The following is a 21759-nucleotide window of genomic DNA, read 5'->3' as shown; positions in this document are numbered from 1 at the left end:
GTTGAAACCTCATTTAATTTTATGTCTTATAGGGTTTATACTGAGTACAATGTTATATAATTGTAATAATTCAACTTTAAACCTAAAAATGTACAGCCTAGTTTGAAAGAGATGCATCTTTGCTCAGAAAATTGTTATTGAATATGTCAATGCTGTTGTAATGAAAAGCTTCTTCTAAGTATGTGGTTATTAAATAAATAATCAAAAATAAATAAAGCAAGCCAGGCGTGGTGGCATACGTCTTTAGTCCCAGCATTCAGGAGGCAGAAGCAGGCGGATCTCTGTGAGTTCAAGGCCAGCCTGGTCTACATAAGTGAGTTCCAGGACAGCTGGGGCTACAGGCAGACCCTGTCTCAAAAAGACAGAAAAAAAAAAGCAGATTATTAGAATTTGTGCTCACCAAAAGAGAAAGAGAAAATGTGTATTTACAGCACTAACATGGACTACAGGTCAACATCTGCTGTTTGTGGATAAGAGAGTTGCCCTTTCTGGACACACTTACCTGATCCAGTGAGGCAAGGTGTCTTGCCTTGATTGCCAGGCCTACCTTTTGCTGAATGCAGTGGAAGGGGTACTAGGCTTAGGCCATAAAGGCAGGATTGACATAAGCAGGAGAAATGTAGGGTGGGGCCCAGCTCTCATGAGAGGCTCATGAGTGCAGACACCAGCAAAACAGGATCAAGAAGGCTCACACAGGTGCTAATCATAGTAACCGCAACCCTGGAGACTATCCCCAAGTGGACGTTACCATGAGGGTAGGGCAGAAAAAGACCTCAGTAGAGGCTCACACTAAAGAACAAGACAAGCCGGGAGTGGAGGCATATTACCTATGATCCCAGCACTTTGGAGGTGGAGGAGGAGCAGGAGTTCAAGATCATCCTCAGCTATGTAGTAAGTTCAAGGCCAGCCTGGGAGAGAGACCCTATTCTGAGAGAGAGAGAGAGAGAGAGAGAGAGAGAGAGAGAGAGAGAGAAAGGCTGCTATACAACATCAATGAATCTTACAGGCAACATGCTTACAAATGTAGCCAAACACCAAAACAAAATACATTATATGGCTCCATCTGTATAAGGCTCAGGAAAAGGCAAGCTGGACTGTGAAACAGATGCTGGAGTAGTCATTACCTCTGGGAGAAAAGAACAGGAAGTAACTGACCAAGAAGGGACAAGGGTCAATGTGGAAGACAGGCTTGAACCTAGAGTAGAAGTCATAATGACAGTCATATAGCAGGCCTGAGGCAATGACCCGACCACTGGAGCCATGAGGAATGCCTTGTGATTATTGCTCCATTTGTCAAGAAGTAGGGCTGATGCTTAAGGCTCACCACTCCCTTGTCACCACCCCTTGAAATTCCAGGTTGCGGTTTATCTACAGCTTGCAGCACGTGGGCATAACAACAACCATGATCACATGATTACCAGAACCAGGGCTGTGCCCATGTATGGCACAGTCATTGTTTCCGTCTGCTTGGTCCCAGAACCAGGGCTGCCCACATATGGCATAGTCATTGCATCCTTGTCTGATTGGTCCAGAGACCCTATATAAACTTGTAAATTCCTCAATAAAATAGATTTGTGTCGCTAAACCTGTTCTCCTGTGTCTGAATGAGGTTCCGCTGAAACAGTCTCCTCACCAGCCCTGGGGACCGGGATCGGGCGGTGGCGGTGACGACCGTGAAGGTAGACCGGACGGACGGCTGCAGCTGGAGCCCAACATGGGGCTCAAGTTTGAGCACGGAATGCCTTCTTTCTCACCCCTTTTTCACTGTGGGTGATCACTCCCCTCATCCTTGCGTTCCTGCTTTATTGGCTTGCAGACTTTGGTTTGGCATGTCGCTCCTGTCTCTGCCAATCATCTCCTTAAGTGGCTCCTGAGTCCCTCTGGGTACATCTTGCAGAGTGAGTGACCTTCAGAATGGGGAATAGTCATCCAGCTACCACTGGTCCCGTGCTGCAGCACTGGTTTCTCTCCTCAGGAGCAGGCTAATCAGGGTAACAGAAAAGGATGTAGCTAAGGTGCCAGATGAAGTATTAGCTCTTGCCCCTTGGTCTACAGAATCCTGCCACTGGGATCCTGAACAATGGGCTCGTGTATTATTTTTAGCAAGAAAAAGGGAGGTCAGAGAGGGACAATCGCAGTCTGGATCATCCTATCCTATTGTAACTGCCATTCTGGCCTCTCTTTGGGGAGTCCCTCCTGACTCCTTTGAACAAGGCAATCTTATTTTAAAGGAGATAGATAAGCAATTCAAAAACAGGACACTGAGGATGGCTTGCCCCGAGAGTTCTCGACAAAAGTGTAGCTACCAGAGCCTTGCTCTGATAAGAAGGAAGTATTTAGTGCCGAAGACTCAAAAAAGCAAAAACAATGTCTTGATGACACTCTTAGTAAAAAACAGAAAATTGCCCTGCCCTCTGCCCCGCCATTACAGGGCGATGGCCATACGCTGCCACCATATGGTGCCTGCGAGGGAGCCCCTTCCCTTTACCCGCCCCCTTGGGGAGGAAGTCTGGAAAACTCTTCCACCAACCTCCCTTTTGTCTGGAATGAGAGGGGACATCCCACAGTTTTTTCCTGTTACCATTGTTCAGGGCCAACAAAATCCAAATGTTTGGAATCCTTACTCCCATGACACCTTAAAAAAGCTGTGCAAAGCGGCACTTGAGGATGGTATCCATTCTCCCTGGTTCGGTCAAATTCTGGATACAATCAGTCATGCGGCCAATACACCCTATGATTGACAGCATATCGCCCACACATGCTTGCAAGGGGGTGACTTCCTCTTATGGAAGGCCACTTATCAGGATAAATGTGAACAACAGACAGACCACAACAGATGTGCTAATCTTCAAAACATAGGTTTTGATGACCTGGTAGGGCGAGGCAATTATGAGACTCCTCAGGCTCAGGCACAGGGACCTCCTCACTATTTTGAGCTGGATTGACTCTGCACGCTGCGTGCCTTTTGGAGTATGCCAGTGCATAGTGATACTAAATTAACCAAACTAGTGCAAAAGCCAGCCGAGCCTTTCTCTGACTTTGTTGAAAGGTGCCAACAGAATATAAACAGAAAAATAAGTCATTGGGGAGCTGCTGGTGCTCTACTTAAGGATCTTGTATATGAAGGCTGCTCTACTGAGTGTCACCTGGCCATAGGACCTGTAAGACACAAGGATGCATCTGAATGGATGTGCCTGTAGGGATGTTGGGACAGCTCCGGCCCAAGCCACTGCTCTTGCAGAGGCTCTGGCCACTCAACAGTCTTCAATGAGTACAAATAAAACCAAATGCTGGATTTGTGGGGGACAGGGCCATTGGACTCACAACTGTCCCAACAAACTTATCAAGGAGGCCAAGAAAAACAAAATTTCTCCATCCAAATGTCCAAAGTGCTATAAAGGCTTTCATTGGGCAAGAAAATGCAGATCTAAGATGGATGTGGGCAGCAACCCCATAAAAAGGGGCCTTTAAATGGCCAGTGGAGCATCTCTCAGCCCCGCCCCAAAGGGAGGAAATAGGGGTTCCCATCCCCCACGTTCAATGGATGGCGCCTATTGACTTACATAAGCCTAGAATGCAGCTTACCCTGGATGGACATATATTTAAAGGCTTAATTGATACAGGAGCTGATATTACAATAATCAGACAGGAGGAGACATTGCCCCACTGGCATTGCAGGCCTGGACCTCCCGTACAGGGGGTTAGAAGTTTACAAAAACTCAACAGGTCCAACACTCTGTGGTCTGGACTGATCCAGATGGCAACACCAGAGCAATCAAGTCACTTTTAGCCACAGGACTTCCTCATAATTTCTGGGGAAGGGACATTCTTACTAGCATGGATGTTGTTCTAACCACTGATGACAAGGCCTTTTAGGATGACTGCATAACTAACTAACTAACAGAAAATGCATGTAGTCCCTACCCCCAATTCTAGCAGCCACTGCCCCACTGCCCAACCCCCCCATTAAACTAACTTGGAAAATAAAGGCTCCGATATGGGAGGAGCAGTGGCCTCTTCCTTCCCATAAGTCAACCCACTTAATTACACTAATCCAGGAACAATTGTCTTTGGGTCATATAGAGCCCTCTCTTAGCCCCCACAATTCCCCTATTTTTATCATTCTAAAGAAATCAGGAAATTGGAGACTTCTACATGATTTAAGGGCTGGCAGTGATCAGATGGACTCCCTGGGGGTATTACAACCAGGACTGCGACACCCGGCAGCTATTCCTAAAAAATGTGAGACCATTATAATAGATATAAAAGATTGCTTCTTTTCTATTCCTCTCCATGATGATGACAAGCCCTATTCTGCCTTTTCTGTGCCTGCCACTAACCATACTCTCCCAGTCCAACGTTATCAATGGAAGGTCCTTCCACAAGGCATGAAAAACAGCCCTACCATTTGCCAATATTATGTGGCCCATGCATGCAGGCCTTTGTTGACTGAGGTGTATATCTTACACTAAATGGATGACATTCTTATTGCTCATAAGGACCCTAAGATCCTACAAGGAGCTTTTCAAAAACTAAAACAAATCTCCGAGTGCTGGGCCGCACTATTGCTGCAGATAAAATTCAATTGCATGCCACATATACCTTTCTGGGCCATTCTATCTGGGATGTCATCCACCCTATAGCTCCTGCTCTTACATTACCCGGTAAGATCACCCTCTCTGAGGCACAGACCCTCTGTGGCAACATAAATTGGATATGGGGCTTTCTACCCATGTCCACAGAAGAGCTTACACCACTCTTTGACCTCTTGTGGGGCGCTGAAACAGCCACCATTCCCCGCAAAGTCTCACCTGAGGCTTGACATGTTATAACAATAATAAATACACACTTGTCTCAAACATTTGTTAATAGGGTACAACCTGGACAGTCTATCCAGGCTTTAGTCATTCCAACAAAGAACACCCCAATGGGAGCACTTTGGCAGGCCCAGGGACCATTGATATGGGTCCACTCTTCTTGGAGTCAATTATAGAAAGTTACTCCTGTAATTGAGGCCTGGGCAATTATAGCCCTTAAGCTCGTTCAAACCTCCCGCCTTTTATGTGGCTGCGACCCAGAGTCGCTGGTCCTCCCTCTTCCACTTCCCATGCTCCAAACATTGTTTCTTGATGATCCTGGTTTTCAAACTCTCCTACTCACTTATCAGAGAAAATATGATAATCATTACCCCAAACATAGGCTCCTCTAAGGAATAAGACAGCTTCCTTTGTCTTTATTTCTCCAGGTGCTTCCTAAACGCAACCCCCTTCCTAAGGCTCCTCTAATCTTCACAGATTCCAGCAAACATAAATTTGGTTACGTGGTCTTCCATGAGGGACAGCTCTCTTCACAAAAGATCCTTTCATTTCCGGGATCAGTACAATTTGGAGCACTGTCCACTATGTTACAAGTCTTTCAAGACTTTCCCACAACCCCGTGCAATATATTTTCAGACAGTGCTTATGTGGTCCAGACCATACAAAGCTTAGCTTTCACAGCCCTTAGACTTTGTGGTAGCCCCCTTGATTTACTACCCTCCTCCTTGCAACTGCTACTTGAACAACGCCCTACCCCTGGTACGTTCAACATCTACGCTCCCATACTAATCTTCCAGGACTTTTAGCAGAAGGCAGTACTACCACTGATAAACTAGTAATGACTGCTACCTTGGATCCCGCTACCCTACAACAAGCTATGGCTCTACATGCTCGATTCCATCTTCCCCCGAGGCTATACATAGACTCTTCCCTACTCTACCAATACAGAGCTGCAAACATTTGGTTCATGCTTGCTCCTCTTTGCCCCCTTTATACCTTTAGGTCCATTAAAATCTACAGGAACCCTCCCTAGAGGCCTTAGCCCTAATAAAATCTGCCAAATGGACATAACACATTTTCCATCCTTTGGCAAGCTTAAATATGTCCATCATATTATTGATACTTATTCCAATATCCATTTTGCCTTGGCCTGCTCTGGCAAGACTGCTGCTCATGCTACAAAAACTGTTAAACATGCTATGGTCCTCATAGGGATCCCCTGACAAATAAAAACAGACAATGGCCCTTGTTATGTTTCTACAGTCTTCTGCCAATTCTGTACTGACTGGAATATTAAACACATAACTGGTATCCCTTACAATCCTCAGAGTCAGGGTATTATTGAGGATGCCCATCAAACACTTATTAAACAAATATAAAAAATAGGGGGAGACAAAAATGAAGGTCCTCGCTATAAGGTCCTAATTTTGTTATACAAGCCTTATTTCTCTTAAACTTTCTAAAATTTGATGCCAATGGTCTCCCACCTGCTATAAAGCACTGGGGAACATTCACCAACCCCACTCCTGCCCCTATGGTTCATTGGAAAGACCTGCTCACAGGAAAATGGAAGAGTCCACATTTACTACTATCCCAAGGGCGAGGCTATGCTTGTGTTTTTCCAGACAATGTCCCAGCCCCCATCTGGGTCCCAGCCCAAAATATTAAAATTGCCTACAATGGAAAACCCCCCTCCACAGCCACCAACTCCAGAATGGTGGCCCTGACCCTAGAAGAAACAATCCAGGGAACAAAACTACAGGCCACCAAGAGACCAGTCTGCTGCCACAGACCACGGAAGCTACTGGCCCCGACAGCACATCTGATAACCTGGGGAGACCTTAAGCATCTCACTTCACAAACAAAGACTATTGCTAACCAAAATCCTCAAACTAGAGGGAATCCCTTGTCTATGTTTCTTATTATGTGCCCTATTATTACAGCAAATTCTCAGGTTCGTGCGACAACCGTATGGGCTGCCATTCCTTTTCCCCCTAGGATTTTGCCTATGGCCTGGAGGCATGCTATTTACCTACCTTCTGGTCCAATAATGCCAGTACTGGACTCCCTAATTTTGGTTGTTATCCAATACTTCAGATTCCAGCTGTACCGTACAAAATGCCTTATCTCCAACTGCTGCGACCATAGAGAGATATATGCCCGCCTGGTACACCTACCTGCTCTTATTTGGCTACCTACCAACATCACCTATTGGGAGGGGCCTACTGACCTCTCTACAATAAAATCCGCGATAAGTTCCTACATTCCCGATACTCTCACTTGGCTGTACTTCTAGCACTTACTGCTTCTTTGGAAAAAGAAAGGGGGAGATGTGGGAGACAGGCTTGAGCCTAGAGTGGAAGTCATAATGACAGCCATACAGCAGGCCTGAGGCAATGGCCCGACCACTGGAGCCACAAGGAACACCTTGTGATTATCGCTCCATTTGGCAAGTCATAGAGCTGACACTTAAGGCTCACCACTCCCTAGTCGCCACCCCTTGAAATTCCAGGTTGTGGTTTATCTACAGCTTGCAGCACGTGGGCATAACAACAACCATGGTCACATGATTACCAGAACCAGGGCTGCCCATATATGGCATAGTCGTTTTATCCCTGTCTGATTGGTCCTGGAACCAGGGCTGCCCATCTATGGCATAGTCGTTGCACCCTTGTCTGATTGGTCCAAGAACCCTATATAAGCTTGTAAATTCCTCAATAAAATAGATCTGCGTCACTGAACCTGGTCTCCTGTGTCTGAATGCAGCTCTGCTGACACAGTCTCCTCACCAGCCCTGGGGTTCGGGATCAGGCAGCAGTGGCGACAACCATGAAGTTGGACTAGATGGATGGCCACAGGTCAAGAGGTCTCAGAATTTAGAATCATCCTCTATCTTGAGCTGGGTGTGAGTCACAAGGGTGGAAGCAGATATAGAAGATATATATATACTATATAATATATATATATACCATATATTATATACATATTTGCATTTTATTTCCTAAATTAAAAAGCATAGCTAATTTGGTGAAAGGTTCTATGAAGAAATTATTTTATTTAACAAAAAGAATCAATTCATCTGAAATTGCATTTCTAATGGTATCACCCAATATCACCTAATGAATTCATGAATGCAGCCTGAGGTCTCAGACCACTATAGGAAGCTACATGGGCATCAGCATGGGAGAAGTGCTCTTAACATGTAACCTGACATCTGTATTATGGGTACAGTTCTCAACTCTAGCAAGTTTCAGAGCACATGCCTAAAAATAGTGATTTTGAAGGTATGCTTCCATAAGCATGGAGTGGGACTGTGCTGGATAGCTTTAGTGTCAACTTGACACACCTGGGTTGAGGGAGCCTCAACTGGGGGATTTCCTCTATTGGACTGGCCTGTGGCCATGTCTGAGGGGCATCTTCTTGATGAGTGATATGGGAGGGCCCAGCCCACTGTGGGTGGTGCCACCCCTGGGCAGGTGGGCCTGTGTTGCATAAGAGCAGGGGCCAGGGAGCAAGCCAGTAAGCAGTGTTCCTCCATGGCCTGTGCTCCAGTTTCTGCCTCCAGGTTCCAGCTCTGAGTTCCTACCTTGGGCTCCTTGATGAACTGTGACCCGGGAGATGTAAGATAAAATAAACCCTTTCCTCCCTAAGAGTATTTTGTCACAGCAATGGAGAAACAAACTAAAACATAATTAAGATGTTATATATGAAAGACACAAAATTTTTTTAAAATACAAAAAAAAACCCAACTATTTCCCAAGAACTCACTCACCAGCCAGTCTAGCCTGCTTAAGGAGTTCTAGGCTAGAGAAAGACCCTTTCTCTGAAAAACAATGGATAGCTCCTAAGAAACAGCACCTAGGGTCAATCTCTAGCCTTCTCCCATATTCCACATACACACATGCATACCTATACATGTATATACTCTCACACACACAGACAAAGAAAAGAGGGAGGGGAAAGAGAGGGGAGGGTGGAAAAGGGGGAGGACAGAGGGAGAAAGAAGAGGAGAGAAGAGAGTGAGAGTGAGAGTGAGAGAAAGAGAGAGAGAGTGTGTTCCCTAGAGGTTCTGTAGGGAGGCCACTTTCATATGGAAAATCAACTTCTTATGACATGGAAATAACTCATATGTTAATTATTTTGGATGATAAAAATTGACTTAGCAATTTGCAGACATGCTACAGTCATTCCTGTAGCATGATGTAGGGGTCAAATCTGTTCGTTATCAATATCATTTTTACTTTAAAGGCAGGAACAAGAGTAGCTTAACTACAACAGAGCAAAATGCAGAATATTGGCTACAGAGAGTGATCATCTTCACAGATATCTGTGTTGTCCAAATTTTTTAATTTTTTAAAATTTTATGCATATGAGTGTTTTGCCTACATGTATGTAACTGTACCACATGTGTATAATGCTCACAAAGGCCAGAAGAGGGTGATGGATCCCCATCCCCTGGACAGGCAGCTGTTAGCTGTCAGGAGGTTGTGGGAAATGAAACCTGGGTCCATTTGAAGAGGCAGGAAGTGTTCTATCTCTGAACCATCCTTCCAGCCCCCTGTATTGTCCAAAGTTAAGGAAGTCAGAACTATTTGGAACTAACTTCTCTCATCTTTGGGACACAGGTATCTTGCTCAGGAAGGCTGCTTTTACCTGGCAAAGCAGATGCCACAGAGCACTAGATAAGATGACAGAGATTTATAACCTCCTCCCTTTTTGCAAGCATCAGGATATCTTAGCAATAAATATCAGCATGCAATATAGGTCCATATTTCTTTTTTCAGGAGCTGTCCACTTGCTAATTATACTGTCTTACAGATACATACTTCTTAAAACCATCACTTTTGCTAAGAGACTTGGAGTTCTGCTGCCAGTAGTAAAAGGAAACTGCTGTCATCCTTAAATAATGCAAAAGCAAATTCAACCCTGGTGCTTAGTAAAAGTAATCTCTTAAAACATGCTTTGGCATATGAATACAGGGAGATGCCAAACTGCTACACATAGCAACTGTTGCTAGGTAGGTTGCAATACAAAACTGTTAGCCAAAGGGGTCAACTAGAAATTAAGTTCAAAAGCACATAGGAGGGCTGGGGCTACCGCTGAGTTGGTAGAGTGCTTGTCTAGTATACATAAGGCCCTGGGGTCTGTCCCTAACAGACTCATAAGCCAAGTATGGTGTCACACCTGTGAGCACTAGGAAGAGGAAATGTGAGGATCTGAAGTTCTGAGTGATCCTGGGCTACATAGGGAGTTTGAGGCCAGTGTGGGCTACCTGAGTCCCTACCTCAAAAACACTAAAGAGAGGAGAGTGGAAGGGAAGGGAGGGGAGGAGAAAAAGAAGCCATCTTTGCAGAAATGAGATTCACTGTGTGCCTTATTTCAACTCAACACAGAAGAGTGAGGCCATTCCCATTAACTATAGACATTCATATTGTGACACTGCTGTTCAGTTAGTTTCCCTCGCTGAACATGAGATTCCAGAGTCATAAAGGAAGTACTCAAAATGTTTTCTCTCAAGAAATAAAAGCACACATTAGTGATCATGTACCTACTGTTGACCTTGACTGTGAATTAGATTTCATTAGATTTTACCTTACAGTCAGTGTGTAGGTTCTCTATGACAGAAAATGTGAACAGTGTCACTAAAATTCACCTACTCTGGTCACCCCTGCATACAGCAGTTATGGCAAGCAGCTTTTCTACCCTCAATCCAGCCCCAAAGATGGACCCAACTCAGCACCCGTGAAGGTGACATTCCCTCTCATAGTGATTGGTGTAGAGCCTGGACCAGTCAGTACCTGGCCCCTGACCACACTGACTGGAAAAAACAACACAACAATCAGTGAAAAGCCAAGGGGTTTTGCTGTGCACTCACAAACTCATATTTGAATTGGATGGTATAGTAAGGAGACATGAACCTGGACCTGCTACCTTCACTTTGCTATTCCCAAGCCAGGCAATATACTAAGTTTGATGAAAGTCAAATGTCGTCGAAACAAAGAATCAAGAATAATCCTAGAAGGCCAGAGCCTTAAGCCACTCCTAAGTCACTTCTTAATATTTCTTTCCTGTGAGCTTGTTAACCATCTGAACCATTTAAGTCTGCTTGGAACTGAGTTTTCAGTTATTTGAAGTAAAAAAACAAATATTACATGATAAGATCAAATTTCCACAGGAGAGTCCATGTCTTTTCTGCATCAAACTATGGACTTTAATAAGTTTCCATAGACATAACATCTTATCTTCCCAATTAGGAAGAGAAATATTATTGGCAGCACAGTTTTACATCGAGAGGATAGATTCAGCTAAACAAAAGTAATAGGAAGACCTAGATGACATCATCCCAGTGCCTACAAGATCGACTGTTCAGACCCTTCTCTATACTTTGCATGTGCTCATTTCTCATCTCAAGTCTGCCTGCACCTTGCCATCACAGTCTGGGAACAGAAAGGTCAATGCCACCAAGGTCAGCAAAACGGTAAATGGTGGATGCAGAGTAAATGTCACCAGTCCAGAAAGATTTGCAGGCTCACCATGACTCTGTTGACACCCACCCTTTTGCAAACTTGCAGCTCTGAAAATCATCCAAGGTAAGCTAAATGTATACTAGTGTAAAAGAACAACAAATTTATCTGCACCATGAAATGGCTTCTCCTTAAGCTTCTTTGCCAACTAAACCACCTTCCTATAATTCAGCACCCAGTGGGTACAGGTGTACATAAAGCACACTTCTATATGACCAGGTAATCTTTTCCTTTCTGACTATGGCAATAAATATGCAGTAAGAGCCCATGTGTATGCCTCACTGCAAAAGATCAAAAGAAAAGGCCTTATGTGTTCAAAATAATTTATCACATAGTACCAACATTTAACAAGGTGCATTTGACTAATTTCTGGGCCTTTTGCCCCAGAAACATTATTCAAAGGTAAGAACCAGCATACATCCGGAATACCTTTATATTTGTGAGCAGCTTCTGAAAGGTGGGAACTGTCACAGAAGATATGGTCAGCTTGGCATTATTAAGATCAGAGCTACTGTGTATGAAGCTCACTGTGTCCTCTGACCCTGCCAAGTACTATAGTACCGACAGCCACTTCCCCTATTAATTATCAAGTCCAGGCTGCAAAGAATGATGAACTTTGTTTATTACTTTGCCTTTTATCTTAAAGAACAATTGCAAGAACAGAATTTCAGAATAGGGAGAACAAAGAGTTTGCTGGAAATTAACAGCCAGAGTAGAAACTTAATGAAAGGCTGACAAATTGACAATTGTACACTATAGAAAGTACAGAAGCATCCTTCTCTCTCAAAGATCAAGAAGACAAAAGACTGAATGTGTGAAGGCACAATAAAAAGACAAAGTATGTTGCCCCTAGGAGTACTGACACAAGGTCACCCACACTGGTCTGCGGAATAAACAAAGAGACAGATGGTCTTTAATAATCCTCTCTCATCATCTTTATTATACATCCCCCATCCTCCCTCTTTTCTGTTCTCCCCACTATGAACACCAGGAGCACACACTCACAGTTTTCAGACCTGTGTGGCTAGTTGGGAAGGTAAAGGAACAAGGAAAACAAATGTGGAAAAAATGCTAATAGGAGATTGGGGTAGGAAATGGCAAGAACCATTGCTCATCCTGTTCATGTACCTTTTGAAAACCAGCTCACAGCTGACTGATTTCAGCCACATATAAACTTTACTAAATCAGACACTGGCAAATGAGATGCTTAGACACTGGGATTTCTTGTTGCTTGCAGCAATTAGGACCCGAGATCAACATGAACTACCTAACCTCCTGGTAGATAAGAGATACTAGGCCTACCAGCCCCAGCTGACATGGAGCCAACCACCAGCCACAGGAGTGAGGCCATCTCCAATCTACCATACCAAAGCAGGTGGTAGGGCAGCTGCTGGTACAGGAGCTGGAGAAATGACTCAGCAGTTAAGAGCATTCACTGCTCTTGCACGGGACCTGATTCAATTTTCAGTACCTACATGACTGCTCACAACCATCTGTAACTCCAGTTCCAAGGGATCCAACACCCTCTTCTGGCCTCCACGGGTACTGGGCGCACACACACAGTGTACAAATGTACATGTAGGCAAATACTCATACATATAAAACAAAAATAAATAGATCTTCAAAAAAAATCCATGGTGCAAACCCAGGTCATGGAGTTGTGACAAGTAATGGTCTAAGTCAGTAGGTCTGTAAGCAGTTTTTAGGCAAAAACCCTAGAACTTGTCCTTCAGCCTCTTAGAAATAGGAGAGCACAAGTGAGTCCTGCAATTCTTCATTGAACCCTTCCTACATAAGTAAAACACAATCCCAGACTTCAAAGTGTTTATAATCTAACAGGATGGTAAGCATGCGGAGGGTTGCCATGTACCATGATGATTCAATGTCATTCCCTCTCATCTCCAGGAATGCCAATTCTTCCAAATACCTTCTTCAGTAACATATAGCCACATGGGCCTTAGAGCCACATGCTTATTCAATGTGCAGACCTGAGTAACCCAAAAGGAAACTGTGCTTGTGGAGATCATATGCTAGTGGTTAAGAACTGATAAAACATTTTCTGTGTCAAGGACTTCCCAAAGTGGAGGGAGGGGAGGGGGGAAGAGACGGGGATACACATGCATCTATAAATTCATTCAACATAAGCTATCCTTGTAAGGAAACATATTGGAACTGAAAAGTAAAGATGTACTGCATTTACAAACTTTGAAGTCCCAAACAGCAGAGTCTGGAAACAGGACTGTGCTGTTTCATCAACAAATGTGTATCTGGCCTGTTCCAGTAGCAATGAGAGAATGAGTCAGGACAACACGCGAGGATGACAGCTGTACAAAAGCATAGCCAAAAGTGGGGAGGGGGTCTTTTAGCACCAGAGGCAGTCTCCACAAAGGCAGGGGCTTGCTGCTTTGCCTGGTGGGTGTGCCCACTGCCTAAAATTATGTCTAGCAGGTAAGATATTCTCAACAAGCATGTGCTTAATGAATGACGGTGGGAAGAAGAGACGAACAGAGGAACGGATGCAAAGGACAAGCTAGGGATCCATTCCAAGGAGGGTGTTTTCAAAAGTAATGCTTGGAAGCTTTCCGGCAAAATAGTGGGTAACCCGGGCTTACTGCAGTATCAACGTGCCACCAGAAAGCAACCGAGGTTTACTCTGACATCGGCATGCAGAGAGAAGCAACTCGGGCTTACGGTAGTATCAGCATGCAAAGCTTATCTCTTATCAAAATCCTTCAAAAAGCCTGAAAACAAAATATATTAAAATGACAAAAATGCAGTTCACAAGAAATGCACTGAGACTCTAAAGGCATGATCTGAACTAAGTAAGCAAATACTGAGTTGGACTATTTTCACAGTGGAAATCAAAGGAGAATGATTGTTGATACTTAAAAGCCCCACCGTGGCCAATCCTGGATAGACATGAAGAATGTCACTGTGCTGTCTTCATGTGCCCATGAGTCAAATGAGCTTGAGTTCAAGGTGGTCATGTCCTGCACAGCAGCCCTTCAGTCAATGGCCACAAGGTGGTCCCATCAGACTCTGTCATCTATCGATGCTGTCGACATCTTAGTTTGTGCCATGATGTTGGTCACATGATGAAATCGCCTAACAAGGTACCTCTCAGAATATGCCCCTGCCATTCTGCATAATTACACTCTGTATTTCTCGAACAACAGTGACAAACTATAACAAATACGGGTGACAGTCTAAAGTCAAAGGTCAGAGTTTTGAACCACCAAATGCCTAAACAGCTTTTGATAAGGACGCCTAGACTCTATGGCTGAAAGTGATGCCTCCTAAATCCAAAATCTAGGGCAAGCTGACGACCATAAATAAAATCTTATCCCAGACCGTCCCTCAGGTTTAATTCTTATACCAAGAAGGCAGGGAGACGCCACAAAAAAATGTCGTGTCCCCCATGCTTTGGTGTAGGTTTTCCAGAAACCTCAGGTCCAGGGCCCTGGTCAGGAAGAACCAGAGAACCACAGGAAACTTGTTTCACAAACCCAGCACATCACAAGCCTGCTGAGAAATGCCCCAGTTATCAGCAGTGCTCCAAATCCATAGCCCTCTCCAATACACATGCATCTTGTCCACGAAAAGGAAAACTGCAGAGAGCCAGGAAAAAACTCTTTTATAGACTGCCACAGTCTTCCAGAGAGAAAAGGTTCAGCTGATTGATTCTATCATAAAACAAAAATAAGCTGGTTGATAGCATGCCTCTCCATGAAATTTAAACTCAAAAAATCTTAAGCCAGGAAAGAAGCCCAGTTTCATTTTCTTACATTTCTTATTACTTGTGATGCTCTGAAAAAGTAAAGGCTTCCTTCCATCAATGTATTCCCCATCCCAGCCATGAACTTGTAGTGTCAACCTCTTGAACTTCCCCAGAGAAGGGCTAGGAAGCCACCGGTACAATTCAGACTTAAACCATCGGTACAACCAGCCCATCATCATCACAAGGTTCAAATATGCCCCGGTCTCTACATTCAGTCCAAGAAACACCAATTGCTCACTGGCTATAAGATATATAGTAATAATTACATTAAAGTCTAAAAAAAATCAAGTTATTTCTATGCAACTAACACACTTTCTGAGGAAATCCCTTTGCTCTTAGGGGGTCTGTGTGTGAGCAACCTGCTTCCTCTTTTACAGAGCTAGAAGCCCTGTGCAGAGCAGCAAAAATACAAATTTCAGCCAGGCACTGGAGTGATCAAACGCTATATTTGCAGCAAGAAAGAGACCCTGTTTCTTGTAAATCAAGAACAACCGAAGCTGGCAGGACTCAACCAAGAGCACTAGCTGGCCACAAGCACCTCGCTGTAGTTCTGCTCAGCTCTACACACACACACACACACACACACACACACACACACACACACAAAGAGGCCACTCTCCCTTCTGCCATACCATCTGTCACAGGACTGACAGCTTTACGCTGTAGTCCTAACTGTCTGTGATTGAAGCACAGAGCTCAAGAAGTTCTTTGGAAGTCAGATAACATACCTTGGGCATTTTTCTTTAACCGTGTATAAAACTACGGACCAGAGAAACAAAAATGTGTGCAAAGCAGATAAACAAGAAAGCAATAAAAACACAGGGGTGGGAGAGAGATGTGGAAATGGAGAAAGGATTCTGGAATTCTTTCAGAAGAAAGCTTGAAAAAAAATTCACCAGCAGTAAAATATCTGAGATCTGTAAAATGCCAGGCTGAAAGGTCCACCCAAAGGGTTCTAAACAGTATTCACACATGATGCAATCAGTACAATGCTGTGGTCCTGCAAAAGGAGAACCAAGGCAAGGGGACACCAAAGCCTTTGGTGTGAAGGCTTACAGAAGCTAGATTCATCCAAGAGTCAGCCCAGTCTATGATAAATTCAGCAAGGATCGAAATCACAGGGAGACAAGCAATCTAAAAGGGACTAGAAAGACTGGTGTAAAGGTAAAGGAGGAGCAAGCTGCTAACCACCAGGCCCTGAGCAGCTGGCAGTGCAATGAGACCAAGTGGGAGCATGCTTGGGTACCATACAAAGTCTAACCATGGAAGAGAAGCTACTTCAGTGTTTAAACCCAAGGGACTGGTCACTCAACTGTAACTGCTTAGTGTCAGCTGTAAAAGCAATGCTGGAAAGCCACCAGGGGCACTGAGGCCACCCACAAACAGGCAATGGAAGCAAACACGACCACCAGAGGAGGGACAGGGAGAGGAGGGGTGCTTCTGAAGGCAGGACAGTGTCACCATCAGAACCACAGCCACCACAGGCCGGTCCTTGCTGGCAGGACCTGCAGCCATGGAGAAGAAGCACCTGCCACTACAGATGCTCTCAATCTCCCATGGGCCCAAGAAAGCCTGGGAAAGGGCATTCTGTAAGGATCAGTGCCCACAGGACAGGGCAAAGCAGAATGGATCTGAGGGCAAAAAAATCCCAGGGTCACTCCACCTTTCCCCAGCAAGACAGATCTGTGTCATTACTCAAGACTCAAAGGTACAAACATATCTCCTGGCAAACTGGTTACAATGCAGATCCTGTCTCAGGAGAATGGATTCAAAGCTTTCATCTCCCAAGTCTGCTGTGCTGCGGACTCACAAACCACACTTTGAACAGGCTAGGATCTACTGATCTGAGTGAAGGATGGGCTATGATGCAGAGAATCCAGCCACATACCATTCCAAGAACAAAACTAGGCAGTTGAGCACAAGGCTTTCAAATATGAGAAAAGTATGGTGGAAAGCAGGGGTGGGGTTAAGTCCCGGTCAGGACTCCCTGACCACTCAGCACTGTGTGCTAAATTTCCCATGAGGCCATTAGATTTGTACAGCTCAAGGCTGCTGTGGGATAAACTGTGTGACCCCAATGTGAAGCTCTAAGCTCTAAGTTCTCAGAATGTGACTATATCTGCAGATGGGACATTTGATTAAGTTGAAATTAATTAGCTGAGGTGATTATGTTAAAGTGAGGCCTTTAGGGTAGGCCCTAATACAATATGACTGTTGTCCTCATAAGAAATGGTGACTAGGACACACAGAGGGTGACTGGGGACACAGGCACCAAAGAAAAGGCCCTGTGAGGACACAGAGGAGGCAGTCATCTGCAAGTCAAAGAGAAGCACCTCAAGAAAGGCCAACCTGGTCTTGATCTTGGGCTTTCAGCCTCCAGGACTGTGAAAAAAAAAAAAAAAAAAAAAAAAAAAAAAAAAAAAAAAAAACTGATGTTTAAACCAGTCCTGTGGTATTTTGTTATGGCAACCTTAGCAGATAAGACAGAGGGCTTCATTTTTGCTTCCTACTAACTTAGTCCTGTAAACTTTCAGAGTATGTTGTTCTGTGAGAAGCAGAGCTGCAGGAGCTGGTTCACAGAATAACAAAGACACAGTCCTTGGCCATCTCTAGCCCTTGCTTGTCCATCAACATGGAGGGGGGAGGGAGGGCAGGCAGAACCAAGAGAAATCAATACTATGTAACTCAGATGATGAGGAAAACTATACCATACGCAAAACCAAATGTTGTAAAGCACAGAGGAAAAGCAAATGCATTCTACGAAGATAGGGAGGGAACTTTAAGATGAATTCTGACAGAGGGACTGAGAAAGGGAAACCTCCCTAATGATGCAACAACAGCAGCCAAGGCTAGAGGACACCATGAAACTCAATTCCCTGCTGCACTTGGGACCAGCACATCATCCAGCAGGGTGGGTAGGGAGCCAGAGATGATGGGGCAGAGGGACATGTAACAGAATGGGTGAAACTGAACAGAAGACCCCAGCCTTTCAAGATCAGTCTGCACTTTGGAAAATAAAGATTAATTAAAATGAAGAAGGTAAATTAGGGAGAGAAGGGGGTAAGCACAGAGCCCAGTAATAGAACTGCCCTATGTTACTAACTGGCATAAGACCTGCCTCTAAGATAACCATATGCTCTATAGTCAGTTATTTTCAAAGTGACTCTGAATAGGATGTCATTTCTTACCCTGCTAACTTGGTAGAAGTTGGCATCCACCATAACTTCAAAGCTGGGAACCAGTACACATGACAGTCATGGATAAGTGTCACAACCCAGTGAGTGAGAAAGGGAACTGAAGCTTGAGATCTAAGTTCTCAGTTCCACAGACTGAAGCTGGAGGTTTCAGCCACTGTCACCATGTTGCTATCAGCTCTGCTAAAAGAACGTGCATGCATCCAGAGGCCTGCCACCGTCCTTCCACTGTCAGGCAACAAGACCTCAGATTTCTCTACTCTAGAGCAAGAGAAGCCACAGACTAGATGCAGAAAGAAGAGAGCACAGTCGCTCTTTGCTTCTGCCCATCCAAGAGCTCAGAATATTGTAAGGTGCAGAGAAGTTTAAGATTCAAGGGACCTTTACTCAACATATTGACTTTAAACGTCCACTGTGTATGAGAGGGCAGAGCTCCACATTCCTGAAACCACTCCCTAAGATGTTTATTGGTAAATTAATCTGGAGTCTCCCATCTAGACAGGAAGGTAAGCATTCAGCACTGACGGGCTTGGAGCTGGGGTGGCTTCATGCATCAATGGCACAAGTGATTAACAAATGGAAAGCAGTGCAGAAACACAGGAGATGATTACAGAAACCACACAAGATGTGCACCCAAGGAAAGGCAGTCAGTTCCCAAGGAAGGCTTTCAAAATAAGTGTCTGAGTAGCCGTCTTGATCCCAGCCCGCAGGCACTGTCTTCCAATAGGAGATGAAAAGAGTCCTTAAGGCATCAAACGTGGTCAGAGAATGATCACAGACTCAAAGCGCAAATGCCAGCAGAGAAATTCGAAATGGACATGTGAGGACAATGGACGGGGTACCAGGAAACAGCATTTGCCTTCCTCATGACCCTTAATAACAGGTTTTTCTTTTTATCAGAAAAGACATTAAAAATAAAGGTAATTAGATGAATGTAAAATGGGATAAGAATCAGAGGATTTACCTTCAGAGCCCAGAATTACCTTACAAGAAAAAAAATTACAAAAACTTTCAGGGATTTCACTGATGTGATTTTGAAGAGAAGTCAGAAAACCCAACATAAAATTACAGTTAATTAAAGTCTGGGGTGTCACCCTGAGGTAAATGCTTACTAGGTTCATTCTGCAGTGCCAAAATACACACACACACACACACACACACACACACACACACACACACATCCTCAAAGCACACTGCAAGCAGAGTCACCACAGTAGCAGCAGATGATGCTTAAAACGTACATTTCATTTCTTCCGAGCCTCTGGTCTACTGACTACATATAATAATGACTTTTCAAAGAGCTTACTACCCATGATTTCGCTTATTCTATAAGTGGATGCATTTTAGTCCTGCATCTTAAGCAAATTCCCTGAGGAAAGTTACACGATGTCACAAAGAGTCAAAAGACTTGGACTTCAGAAGACACTATTCTATCACTCAGGTGGATGAAACTTAAAGAACAAATACATGCACCTCCTGGGCAGTGCTTATTCTTATCGGACTATTCTGAGATGTGAGTGAAGCCTTTGTTCAGGTTCAGGACTGCTATCTCTCAACAAAGGCAGGCTGTAGTGTAGCTCAGTGGGAGGGCAACTGCCTGGCATATATAAGACCCTGGGTTTAATCCCCAGCACTACAGAAATAAATAAATTAATAAATTAATTCTGAAAAAAGAAAACAGTGCAGAAGCACAGCATTTCAAAACAGCATGGCTTTCTCACTATGAACAGAAGGTGAATGAAGGGAATCTGAATGGAAAAACCCTCACTTAACACTGTGCTTTGTATACTTGAAAAGAAAGTCTCCAGCATGATCCCAACCCACTGCCACCTAGAACTTGAGCATAGCCTTCAACCTCAAAAGGTCTTCATACCCCCAGAGCAGGGCAGGCTGCCTCAGTGAGCTGATACAAATCGTACTTTATACAGTATAATGCTGACCCTGTGCTATGAGACTGTTGTTAGATGAGATCGCGAGGCTAATCCAGGCCTTCTAGTGTGCCCCATGAACCAGTAACTGGACATGGCACTTCACATAAGGAGATCCAAGTAGGGTTCTGTTAAGACATTCAGTTGAGTCCCATCAAGCTCTGCTCACCAACATCATGTGGAGCTTCATTTTCATTCTTTGGAGCACTTCAATAGACCTCAAAGCAAGCATCAGAGTCAACAGCCTCTGAACTGCCTTCTCTTACATAAATTCAGCAAGAAACCATCAAAGCATCAAATTCAAACTCAACTCCAAACTTGGGGTGGCTGACCATCCACAGGTGACAGGGTCTTTCACCAACCAAGTGAGCCAAAAATGTAAAGAAGGAAGCTCCTGTTTGCAGTACAGAGCATGAAAATCTAAGGCCTGAATTACAGACATCCTCTACAGTGAGTCTTGGCTGAAATGCATACCAACACAGTCTAGCTGATCAGACATGCAGGGGAAAAAAATCTGACAGGAGATCACTAGTTTAGAAATTCCTAAAATCTAATCACACTGTAAAAGAGTATTACAATATTGCCAGGAAAAATAAATACATTTGTTCTTAATACCGACTTTAACAAAAGTAGAAACAAAGTGGATGCCCTTGAATAACAGGTTTTTAAATTTGCTGAGCTAAAAATGGAGAAATTTCAACCAGTGAAAGATACAGAATGCATCTGAAATATCAGTGACCTGTGCATGTTATAACTCCCAGCTATAATGCGCAATGGCAACCCCTCCCCCATCCTCAAAAACAACCCAGAACTCCTACCCGGCTGAAGCTCCTTATCAGCTCCATTGATCTTACCTTGAGCAAAGCACATAACTACCAGGTTTTAGAAAAGAGGGTGAAAAAAACATATTACCTACTTAAAGACTGAGATACTCTTACTTTTAAAATATTCTGGGTTTCATTCCACTTATTTGTCCATTCCTTGGTCAATTCTTGGACCTAAAATTTAAAAAAAATATAATGGTTTTATTGAAAATTAATATAATGTTTATCTAGAAAACTTCTAGAATCTTATACACTAAGGAAAACACTTTTTTCTCATTTAGCTAGCAAGTTCTTTTCCTTGAAAGAACCATCACCAAATATAAACCAGACCCTTGGTGTCATCAACAACCTATATTACAGCAAAGGAGAGACGGAAACATGTCAAATGAGTTTTATGATATTTTTCCATCGTATACACTTTGGATTATTAACCAAATTTACAACTCCAAAGATGACAAGGTCACATAAAGTGTATTTCTTCTTCCTGAGGATACTTTAAGTTCAAATAAACAGTCATTTATTTTTCTTTCTAATTAGATTAAATCACCTTGGCTATTGCAGTTTCCTCCTAGGAGATAATTTGCTTTTGTAGCTAATTAATGGGGTTTATAAATTTCATTGTATCTTTGAGTTAAAAAAAAAGAAAAAAAAAGATGCTTCTTTAATTGATTCAGAAAGAGCAAAAAAAAAAAAA

The 21759-nt window shown here is 43.7% G+C and overlaps 1 protein-coding gene across 2 annotated transcripts in view; it reads right to left on the bottom strand.

Annotated features, from left to right (window-relative positions):
• The window catches only part of Kif16b (kinesin family member 16B), a 299448-nt gene that overhangs the window by 234087 nt on the left and 43602 nt on the right, over nt 1-21759 (bottom strand). For both annotated transcript variants that reach the window (XM_029565752.1, XM_029565753.1), the window contains exon 12: nt 21180-21239. In XM_029565752.1, coding sequence (XP_029421612.1) covers nt 21180-21239 — 60 coding nt within the window. The remainder of the gene's footprint in view (nt 1-21179; nt 21240-21759) is intronic.

This window comes from Nannospalax galili, unplaced genomic scaffold, assembly GCF_000622305.1.
Source record: "Nannospalax galili isolate Female #2095 unplaced genomic scaffold, S.galili_v1.0 scaffold1118, whole genome shotgun sequence".
NCBI lineage: Eukaryota > Metazoa > Chordata > Mammalia > Rodentia > Spalacidae > Nannospalax > Nannospalax galili.
The sequence above is the reverse complement of the archived record's forward strand: the minus strand, read 5'-3'. Positions and strand labels throughout refer to the sequence as shown.